Here is a 12,154-nt window from a genome sequence, read left to right as displayed (position 1 = left end):
GCTGAGATACAGTGAAAACTGTCATTTCTTCATTCAGTTCGAAGATAATAACAGTCATCCAGTGGCTTTATTGCAGGATGAGAAGAAAAAAATAGGTCCAATGTCCCTGTATCTCAGCAGCATGTTCTATCAAGAATCAAAACCAAGTTGAATTTATGAGGTTGTCAGGGTCTATTCTATGTTAGAGTCATGTGGTCTTGATATAGGAGATCAATCTCCCAATAGAAGTGGGTGGTACTTTCAGTGGAGGAGAACTCAACTAATGCAATGAAAGTCCATACATGATTTCCTAACCGTTTCCATGTTATAAACCATGGCCCTTTATAAGTAAAGGCAAATTTTTAATATTTAAAAAATTTAAAAAAAATCCAAATTTCACAAAACTGTAGAACAAACTGTGTAGACATTGTCCCAAGGAAGCTACATAAAAACTTTGAAATGAATCCAACCAGTAGTTTTGTGGGAGATGTTTGAAGACATTGCTGACGAAGATGATAATGAAGACGACAACGAATACAGACACACTGCCTTCACAACAGCACGTGGCTTATTGGCCGGTGAGATAAACAGGCTAATAAGACACTGTTTGCAGTGTTATTTTCTATTCAAATTTAATGTAGTTCATTACAGCATTCTTTGTCCTCAGAGAGAGAGAGAGAGAGAGAGAGAGAGAGAGAGAGAGAGAGAGAGAGAGAGAGAGAGAGAGAGAGAGACAGACAGACAGAGACAGACAGACAGACAGAGACAGACAGACAGACAGACACAGACACACAGACAGACAGACAGACACAGACAGACAGACAGACAGACAGACAGAGACAGACAGACAGACCTCTGAGTCACAGCCTCTCAGCAGAGTCAGGTCCTGGCCTAATGGTGATGTGCCAGTGGTGGAACTGAGTGTGGGGGGGCAGGCCCATAAAGTGGGGGGGCTAATGGCCCCTTGGCCCCCCCTGTTCTGGTGCCAATGCCAGGGTGTAGTAAACCCAAATAATATGAGTGCAGTCTCAGTTCCTATATAACAAGATGAAACTACTTCATATTTAGTTTGTTGCTTTAGCTGACAATGCACAGTAATCTAACTTTAGAGGCATGCCATGTCTTTCCCTTGGCATGTTCTTTGTGGTGTCCCACTGGAAACATTTTTTCCATTGTGTTGTTCGCTCACAGTCAGCCAATGTCAGAGGCTCACCTGCAGCCGTGGCTCCATTTCCTATGTTGTCATTTTCGTCATCAAACTCGATTCGCACTCCTTTCCCGTTGCCAGTGGACACTCCACAGCCACCGCTGCGGCACAGTGAGATAGGGACGACTCCATAGACGTAAGCCAGCATGATGGGAACACCGATTCCTACAAAAAATGAACACCCTCAAATGTGTTTCCAGATTCAACACTTTTCAAACATTGTGAATTTTTTTTTTTAAAATCCATCCTTATAGAGAATAAATCAGTAACAGGATATAAAAGCATGTTTTGCGTCCATTTAATTAAACCTAATATCCGCTTTATGTAGTACAATCCTCATGTCCACAAAAGCTGAGGTATTTTCTAAGTGCAATAAAAACTTAAATCTGTGATTTGTTAACTTACTTGTACCTTTATTTAGTTCATAACGAAAGGTTTTTCAGTGTTTTCATTAATCAAGGACCATCCAGACTGTTATGAACAAAAGGTGCAAAAGCAGAATCTATGATGGGGTATAAACACCAAGAACTGACAGAAATTCTATTTGCATAAGTGCAACTCAGTTCCCAAATAATTAAGAAGTGCAATAAAAAGTAAATGCCATTAAACATAGTATAATTTTTTTCTGCCCCAACTTGAGAACATTACATCCATCAGAATCTAAATTTCTTTATATGTACAAGCTATAATTAAGTTCCTGGATTTCCCTAAGTTTCTGGTAGGCTTACGTGTTGCAGTGTTTCACAAATTGTGAGATTTGGGGGTTATCTCAAGAAAATTTTACGATGATTAAAACAGTGCACTCGTTTACATTTTTTTGGTTCTATGGAAGTCTTATGCAAACTGATGGGCAATGTGGGGTCATGTCACAAGAAAAAATGTCCTATTTTCAAGCATATTTATTATCATTATTTCCCTATCTATGCACAAAAATGTGGAACCAAACCCAAATCTTAAAAAAAAACACAAATCATGTAAGGACTAACAACAACTACTGGATCTAAATAATGTTATTTATTTATTTTTGATGGTCAGTTCTAAGGTGGAGACCAAAATGGCACAAGTGCTACATCTAAGCCTTAGAATAGTAGGAAAACCAATCTTCTTTGTTGTTAAATAAAGGTTCAAGCATTTGCAAAATGTCGCAAATTATCTGAAAAAGGTATTTGTATTTGTGACAAATTGTCCATCAGAGAAAGGCCTTTACACATTTTGTTGAGACATCTGCTGACAGAGCAACAGAAAACACATCATGTCTTACCAACAGTGACTGCTGCGACCATAGGTGACACAATCACCGACAGTGTCACACCACCAGCTATGACCAAGTTCCTCTTGTGTTTGGAGATGTCTTTACCCTCGTAACGATTGTGAATCTGAGGAGGCAAATTATCTCTGTTAATTACTTGGTACACTCGAGTCACATTACTGGCAAACGTTTAGGCAGGATTGACTGGAGAGATGATGTTTCCACAGAGCAGGTGTTTGTGAACTGATAATAGAATTTTTAAAAAGACGGAATAAAGGTACACACTGCATGTTTGTGTTCATGGATATTACACATTGCTTTATATTGATCTCTATTAAAAGCAACAAATAGTACCACAACTATGGGGGCCTGCTGCTAGCCCTCACCTTTCTTCCCACATAAACGGGGATGCCAATGATCATTGCAGGGATGGCAATGCCAGCGATGAGAGCGATGCCCACTGGAGCGCCGACCAGTGTACCCAGCTGCCACAGGATCTTCTTCTTCCTGCTCCAGGGTTTCTTGCCCCAGAAGGTGCAGCCTGATGGACTGAAAAGACAGAATGAAAACAAATTCAAGAGCTTGTCAGGGAAAACAGAAAACTTGATTTGTGGGTGTGAGGTTATGATCAAAGTGAAACAAAGGTTTAAAGGTTGAAGCATGTGATAAGTCCTGTTACAACCAGGGTTTGTTTGGTCTGGCTTTTTAGTCCAATGGTCAAATAATCAAAACAAAAACTATGTGAAACTTGTAGAAATGGAATATACAAATTTGCAATTCCTAGTGTACAAGTTCCTGGTAAAGACAAAATGTGTTTCCACTGCAGGTAAAAGCAGGAAGGGGGGTATTTACAGGACCATGCTCTGACTCGTACCTCTTGGCTGCTGTGTCTCCACTGCAGAGGCAGACCCACTGCCCACTTAATCAGATATGATTGTAATGCGACTAATTTGGCCGTAGAACACAAGCAGGGCCTGCACATCTGCGTCAGTCCACTTATCATATATTATTCTCTCAATTGTAACTGTTAATTTTCCCGAATCCTACTATTTACTACCTGTCTTATGCAGAGCTTTAAAAATACCTTTTGTTTCCTTTGCTGCTCTGGGTCAACCCAATCAGCAGCGAGTAAACCTTTAAGCTCCACCCAGGAGTTTTCAGGACTGTTTGGATTACCTACCCTCAAGCAGGGGCTCGGTTATGCTGCGTTTCCACTACGTGGTATCGGCTTGACTTGACTCGAACTTTTTGCGTTTCCATTATGAAAAAGGACCTGGAATCTGGTACCCCCTACTAGTTTTTTGGTATCGCCTCCGCTGAGGTTCCCAGACTGGGAACCAGATACTAAAAGGTGACGTGTAAACACTGCAGACCACTGATTGGTCACAGTTGTCTCTGTGACCCGCTGTTTTACAAAAACAGATGTGGAAGTTTACAGTAAATCTAGCGGTAGGTTAATCCACATGATGACAGCCCAAAAAACTACACCATGGTTTGTCGAGGAGGTTCAGACGTAAAAATTCAGCATGAGCTTGACGAGACAACACGCAACGAGCAAGTTTATCAGCAACTCTGAGCAGACAACATGGAAGTAACACACCGCATCGCTATGACGTCCATGCATAAGTATCAATATCAGAAGAAGCAGTGCTTATGGCGCTTGTTTTGTTTTTTTTAAATTCATGCCATGCAGTAAAACAGTTCCTGTCCAGCTCCACACAGAGGGTGACATTTCATTGGACAAGTCTACAGTATTTCTTTCCCGTCTCTCCCCATACCTCTCCAGAATTACTAATAGGCTGACAAAAGTTAACAGACAATGGATTCAACCAATTAAATATGCATCAGCTGAGGGACAAATGACTGATTAAATTACACACAGGAATAAGTGAAGATATGTGCGCATTGCTGCATGATTGGTCTAACTTCAGCTGTGGATCAGAATGGAGTGTGTAACAGAAAAATGAGATTCTCCATTCATACAAGTATGTAAACTGCTTTCCTACAGTGTACAATGACAAAAACATGAATAAAACACAGCGAAAGTGTGAAAAAGAGCTGACGCGTGTTCCGCTCTTAGACAATTTTTAAAACCATCATATCTCAGATTTGCAGATGAGAAAGTGCATTTCAAAACCTGTATGAATGTTAAACCAAAGGACTGTGGTTCCCTCGCCCAGATCAGGGTCACCGGGGCCCCACCCTGGAGCCAGGTCTGGGGGAGGGGCTCTTCGGCGAGCGCCTGCTGGCCGGGTCTTAGCCCACGGGGCCCGGCCAGACGCCTCCCTGGTGAGGTGTTTCAGGCGTGTCCAACTGGGACAAGGTTGGCCAGGCCCGGGGCAGACCCAGGATGCGCTGGAGGGATTACACCTCTCAGCTGGCCTGGGAACGCCTTGGAATCCCCCCGGTGGAACTAGAGAAGGTGGCCAGAGACAGAGAGAAGTCTGGGCTTCTCTGCTCAGGCTGATGCCCCTACGACCCGGGTTAGTGGATGAAGATGGATGGATTTATCATGGGTGCACTTATGGTACAGAGGATCTATAAGGGCTAAATCCTTATGAAAATAGAATTATGAAATATAACCGTCCATTTCTGCAATAAGATCCCTCAAATCCTCACATTTATTTTTAGTGTTTAAACACTTTCTTTATACAACGCCAACTATTGTAAGGCTCACACTTCAAGTTAAAGTATATATATATATATATATATATATATATATATATATATATATATATAGTTCATATTATCAGGCCTGTATTTATTTTGCTGACAGCTACGGCTGAAAAATGTTTTTGCTTACTTTTTTTCAGTTCAATACTTTAACGATTATATTCTATATTTCTACATGTTTTGTTACATGCTTTGTTTAGAATTTGTGCAAACAAAAGGAAAATACTACTCAATTTTTGTCAAAAGTACAATTCAAAATTTAATTAAGAAATAGGCTTGATTAAATCACTCATTTGATTTGAAGAACATTCTCACTGCCTTAGTGCACATGAGAGGTAAAAAAAAATCAACTATTGATACACCACACAACCAGTAAAATGTACTTTTTAACCAAAGAGGAAACACTAAAAAAAATTATCACACCAAACCAAAATATTATGCAATGTCAAAAACAGTGGATGGGAGAAAAGTGGAACTAGCTGCTTTTTAACTGGGCGTTTTTCTTACCTCAGGTAATGCAAATCAGAGATTTCCTTCATGCAGAGCCAGCAGAACTCACAGCCGCAAACAGCACAGGTCATGTGGTTACAGCTGCCATCATTCATCTTGATGATGTAGGCAGCACAGCGAGGACATGGCTTGATATCATCACCTAAAGGAAGATAATTTAAGTATTTTACACTGACAATATTTGGATTTTATTAACACAAGGTATCAAATACTAAAATTGAATGCTAGTAGATTTAGTCTGATAAATTTAACAAACTGTATTATCAGAGATGTGGACCTTCATGCAGAAGGTTAGGTAAAAGTATAATTAGTGGTTGTGTAGCTGGGATGTCATGTCAAAGATGTCAAAGTATTGTGTCACTGAGATAAGAAGTTATGTCTGCTGCTATTTGTTGATCCATGGTTTAGACTAAACTGTCATACCTCTGTGCTTGTTTGGACAACTGAAAATGGATGTTTAGAGCAGCTACTAGAATAACAAACTACACAAAAACAGAGGTGATTTGTTTTCTGTCTGAAAACAGAGTTAAGCTGATAACAATAATAATCAATTGCATTTAGAGGGCACTTTTCATTCAAAAGAATCTCTAAATACCACAGTAAAAAAGAAAGTCTTAGAATAAAATACTCAATGTAAGATAAAACATTATGGTGAAAAGCCTGTCTCAACAGGAAAGTCTGGAGTCCCTTTCTCTAGGAGTCCAGTGACCATGGGGCTCTAAGGTGGTCATGGGGGAGTTCCACATACAGAGTAATAACAAAAACATTTTCTGATATTGTCGGAGGATGAAGAACAGAGTAAAGTGAGGAGATGATGTATCTCTGCGATGAAGACCGGGTGTGGTTTAGGTGGATGTTGGATAAGTAAAATGTTGATCTGAGAAGGGAGTTTGGATGTGAATGACAGGAATTTAAATGAGGACACGTCAGGTAGAAACTGAGGAGTCAGCTTCAGGACATCATGGTCAATAACCGCCAGACCACCACCCTAATCAGTGCTGCATGCCCTCTGCAGGTAACTGTGTCCACAAGTACAGGCTTCATTCAGAGAAGAGAGCACCTCAGGTTGGTGCAAATCAACCTCTTTTATGCAGAATATGATCATGGATCAGACAGGATGTATTTGTTAGGGACTGCTTTTTGTAAAGCTCCATTTTTGTACTTGATTTGGCAGAGGTCCTCTGAACTGGTCAGAGCAGGATGGACTCCCATCTGTGTTTCCTATCCAACTTGGAGCAGAGCAGTCTCATGATGTTACCAGCGGTACAAATCCCTACAGCGCCAGCACTCTGATGACGCTTTCAGGCTGTGATGGAGTGACAGGTAGACCAGAAGGAAGTAAAGGAGTTGGTGCCACCAGGTTGAGTGTAAATAAAGTTTCTCTGTGACCCTTCATGGACATAACAAGGTCTGCGTAGGAACTCGGTGTTTTATGGTGGATATGCATGATGGAATGGGGTGGGTCTTCAGTTTGGGCAGCTGTGAGATGGAGTCATTAAACATGAAGCACACTGTTAGCCCGGTGGTAGCCACCAGCAGTACAGCAACCAGGTGAGATGAGAGCCTCAAGGAGTGGAGTGATCCACAGTCCGACCCGATAGGACGACACAGTGGAAAACTACTGAAAGAGGGAGAGTGAGTGGGACAACGAGAATGGTGCCACGAAACTGAGGCAGCGAGGTCAGCACTATGGCTGTAGCTGCTAGCACTCACTGCTAGGTGCAGCCAGACGGTGGCAGCAAGTGGGCAGCTAACAGGCAGAAACAGCCAGATCCACCAGAAAGACAGCTAGCAGACAGACACTGAAAGATCCTTTATCAGGGAGCTGGACGGTGCAAGGAGTGACATGGAAACACTCCTACTATCGACAGAAAGAAAGGCAGGTTGGAGCCGGCACTGATGATGGAAGATAGACGGTATACAGCCCTTTGACGCGAACAGGTACAGGCATCCTAGTAACTTAGCTGTGTGGTTATAAGGTCTTGCTGGGCTGTCAAAAAGGCAAATGATTTGACAGAGCATAAAGAAAATGCTCAGCCGTCAAAAGTTTTGAGTAGAAGAAGCACCAAACAGACAGCGCCAGCATCCTCTCCCTCCAACAGAGAAGACGACGTATAGAGAATAGCTAGATGATGTAAAATATTGGCTGATGAAGTACGTCAAGATTGTAAGACAGTTATTTTGACTGAGTTTGTGCTTGAAGAACACAAATCAATAGTGTCATAATACAGGTGTGTGTGAACAATGAGTTTTCCCATATTATTACCCTGCCCCCGAAAGGGAGGCAAGGGGTATTGTTCTTGGTTCGGTTTGTTTGCTTGTTTGTTAACACTTAAGCAGCAAAACTGTTGGTTGAATCCATACCAAATTGTGTCTATAGACTGCCAGTGACCCAAAATAGATATGATTACATTTTGGGAAAAGTAGGTCAAAGTAAAACATTTTTATGAATTTAAAAAATGTATTTTTCCCATTTATTTATGATGGCCGAAATTTGTCTATGCTGTCTATGTCTATGCTGACATCAGCACATGCACAGACATGATGACATCAGCTGGATCGATGGCAAAATAATCTACAATATGTGTGAGGGGCGGGGTTTGTTGTGCCTGGCACCACTTGTTCAGTATGTAATTCCATGTGTTGATGGTTCTGGTAGATGTGGGTACATTCTGGTGCATGGCTTCCCTCTGCTGTTGAGAGTTTTGAATAACAACACACTTAATCTTTTTAAGATATTTTAAGACCTTTTAAAAAACCTGCAGACAATCTGTGAGAGACACATAAAGGGAAAAACTAAGAAAAGCAACTGGCATTTCTTAGTGTGTATAAATTTCACCCAACTGGTCAGCTGAGGTGTGTGAATGTTACCTGCAGCTCCACTCTCTTGGCTGTAGCTGAGGGAGGAGGACCTGAAACTCCTTAGCCGGAGGTTCTGGGCCCTTTGTTGCCGTGCAGTGTCACATGTCTGGTTGGGATGCCACAGCTGTTTGCAGTGGTAGCAGAACTCTGTCCCACATCCCTCACGCCCACAGGTGATCTTTGGGCAGCTGGCGCAGCCAAATGCAATCACTGCATAACTGGGAGAGGAAAAGAAAGAATGGTTTATTAAAGACATTCCCCAGGAGGACAGCATGGAGGTTATATTCAAGCACATCATTAGGGTTCAGCAGAACTAAAACAACAAGTATAGGAGAAAAAAAAAACCTTGAATAGGTGAAGCTGAGAAAATTCTCGTGTGTTAAATACATACTCAGCCCACAAACTGTTTTGGGAGTGCACTACTGGATTGAGGTAATTGCTGACTTTCTGTAATAAGTTCATCAATAGGCTCTTGCGCAATGATTCAAGAATTTTGCATGACTGGAGGAAATCACAGAGTCTCTGTGTGTATAGAGCAGTACATATGATGAATGAAAAATGGAAGAACAGAACACAAATAACAAGACAAAGCAAGCAGTGGGAGACCTGATAAGGTTCATTTACTTGCACAGAAAGAGCACAGAATGGGTGTTCTTTTGCCTCCAACACTGGGCTGTAATTAATTTGGATGCATGTGTTCATCTTAAATGTTGCAACTGGCAATAGTGGGGTTCAAACTGTACTTGAGTGAATGTACTTTATATTCCTCCAGTGAGGAAAAGTACACACTCTAGCTGAGGATGTCAAACAGCTCATTAGTGGGACCAGAATGTTTACAAGTGCATAAAGACCAAATGTAAACAATCAACATGAGAATGTGCAGTTTGCATGAAACCCTCAAACATTGTATACACAGACAACAATATCTAAATTCTTAAATATGACTCTGTAACTCTGTAGTGCAAAGCCAAGAGCAATACAGACATCTAGTAAGTTAAGCACAAATCCCTGAAATGTATTTAAATTAAGCAGAGATGATGGTACCAGCTGATATGCAGGCCGTACCTAGTGGCTTTGAGTGAGTTGAAATGAGATGAGAATTAGATCCAATAGACATGCTAACACCCACTGATTCCACCTAAGAAACAGTAAATACAGTTGTGGAAATGTGGAAAATATATTACAATTATCTAGGTGGAAAAAAAAGAGTGAACCTCTAAGGTACCAGTGAGCTGTGTGAACTTATCTTCTGAACTGAACAGTCTAATAACTTGCAAGGGCAATTATTCAACAATAAAGAGAGAGCATTAATCAGAGGAGATTGTGGCTGTTAGCCAGAGCGCGACTGATTTGGAATTCAGGACATGAGAAGCTAAAACAAACACACGAAAGAGCCATTATTTTAACAAAGGTAACAAAGGTCAGAAGGGTTGATGAAATATAGCCAAGATCTTGTCAGGTCTAAAACCACTACAACTGACAATAACCAGTGAAAAAGTAAGCAGAGCTTACCAATTCCACCACCAGGTCACAGAACACTTTGCCCCTCCTGCTCACCATAAATACCCCACACACTGAACCTTTTTATTATGTGAATTATGGACAGGGGCAGAACCTATGGGGAGCAGCCATTGCCAGTCGGAAATGACATACCATCATTGATTCCGGGTGATCAAGTGCAAGTAAACAAGCAGCAGTCAGTGGAATGGAAAGTAGAAAGCATGTGTTCATACTTGTTTGTGCGGCCATAAGCTTTACACTCCGCCACTGTGTCATCTTAGACTGGTGTCTGCTGCACAAGGTGGGTGACCACTCCATCACAGCCTAGGTAATCAAACAATTCAACCAGGTCTGCGTTACTATCGGTGCTGGAACAGCCCATGTACAAGGCAACATGTTGCTGACCACGCAGGACTGACGGAGCATCGACTTAGAACTCACTTGGACTTGACAAAGGACTATAACATAAGTTACCTGAAGGAACTGCTAGTATTATACATGATCTTTTGAAATAGCTACCTATGAAAATTCACAACAAGTACCCTTTAACTTTCAATCTTTTTAAAAAATTTTCAAAAATTTGTGAAAAAAAAGGAAAAAAGGAAACATTGAAAGAAAGGCACATATAAAGAACATGTGTGAAATTTTAAAAGAATTGGGTGAAAACGTTAGAGAAATTAGTTGGACAAATTGTCAGAGTTTAAATTTTCCAAAATGTATATTAAAAAAATCCCAAATTTCAAATTCAGCCATCAAACTGTGCACCCTTAGTGCTAAAGAACTCTTAGTGCTACAGAACATGTGTCAAATTTGAAAAGAATCTGGTCAATGGTGTCCCAGAAATCAGTTGGACAAAAATCTCGGACAGACGGAAGGACAGAATTCCAGGTATACCTATATACTCCAGCGGGGATATAAAAAGGGACTGTGGAGAATATAGACCACTAGAGCAACTCTACAAATACAAGAAGATTTAGACAGAATATATGTGTATAGAAAAATGGAAAACTGTGGTGAGGAGTAGTTTAGATTCTACTGTGTGCATGGCCTAAAGGTGCAGGTGAAGCAGGATGACCTACTGAGTGGGGGGAGCCATACGTTCACTTCTCCTCAGGTCCTAATTAGTAAACTGTTGAATTTCTACCAGACCCCAAACAAACAAAAGTCTGACCTGCCCTAACACGACACAGTTATACTTAGAAGGGAACAGTTGAATAACTAATCCAAAAACATGAGAGAAAGTGTCGTTCTACTAAACTGGAAGAACACCATTCAGCCTGGCAGGATCATTTAAATAAATACAGGAAGGCACTTCGTTCTGCTAGAGCAGCTTATTATTCATCACTGATCAAGGAAAATATAAACAATCAAAAGTTTCTGTCCAGCACTGTAGCCAGACTGACCAAGAACCACAGTGCATATGAGCCTAGCATTCCTGCAACCCTCCATTGCAACAGTTTTATGAATTTCTTCAATAACAAGTGGTTCCAGGCACAACAAACCCCGCCCTTGCACGTATTGTAGATTTTTTTGGCATTGATCCAGCTGATGTCATCATCATGTCTATGCATGTGGTGATGTCAGCATATAAAATGCTTCTATAAGGTTTGGTAAAAGGTTTGGTATTTTTCGCGAGTACCGTTGCATCCCTACCACACGTCCAAAATTCTTAGAACACATCACATAACTTTCTGCAACGATTGCAGGCTCTTTGATGGAGCTCTGCTTTCATTGTGATAAATGAATGGACTACATGTGGAGTGACATGAAGACATGAATCAGAGGCACCGGTGAGCGGTCATTATGTTTTACCAATACCCGACCTTTTCTTAGCAGCCACCTCCTTGACATGATCAACCTATCATCATCAACAGGCTATGTATCATGGTCCTTTAAAGTAGTTGCAATCAAACCTCTTCTTAAAAAGCCCTGCCTCGATGCTGAAGATTTAACTAACAGCAGACCCATATCAAATCTTCCAATCACATCTTAGATTCTAGAGCAGTGGTTCTTAACCTGGGTTCGATCGAACCCTAGGGGTTCGGTTAGTCAGTCTCAGGGGTTCGGCGGAGGTCAAGACACACACTCGACTCATTAGTCAGGTGTGTGTGTCGGGCTAGGTCCGTGTATGTAAACAAACGGCTTCGGAGACTCTTTCTCTGATTGACATCCAA

At 41.2% G+C, this 12,154-nt stretch overlaps 1 protein-coding gene across 2 annotated transcripts in view; it reads right to left on the bottom strand.

Moving 5' to 3' along the window:
* The window catches only part of rnf19a (ring finger protein 19A, RBR E3 ubiquitin protein ligase), a 49,676-nt gene that overhangs the window by 9,315 nt on the left and 28,207 nt on the right, over window positions 1–12,154 (bottom strand). For both annotated transcript variants that reach the window (XM_030146690.1, XM_030146691.1), the window contains 5 exons: window positions 8,490–8,698; window positions 5,616–5,760; window positions 2,822–2,984; window positions 2,448–2,562; window positions 1,193–1,351 (listed from right to left, as the gene is read on the bottom strand). In XM_030146690.1, coding sequence (XP_030002550.1) covers window positions 1,193–1,351; window positions 2,448–2,562; window positions 2,822–2,984; window positions 5,616–5,760; window positions 8,490–8,698 — 791 coding nt within the window. The remainder of the gene's footprint in view (window positions 1–1,192; window positions 1,352–2,447; window positions 2,563–2,821; window positions 2,985–5,615; window positions 5,761–8,489; window positions 8,699–12,154) is intronic.

This window comes from Sphaeramia orbicularis, chromosome 11 (assembly GCF_902148855.1).
Source record: "Sphaeramia orbicularis chromosome 11, fSphaOr1.1, whole genome shotgun sequence".
NCBI lineage: Eukaryota > Metazoa > Chordata > Actinopteri > Kurtiformes > Apogonidae > Sphaeramia > Sphaeramia orbicularis.
The sequence above is the reverse complement of the archived record's forward strand: the minus strand, read 5'-3'. Positions and strand labels throughout refer to the sequence as shown.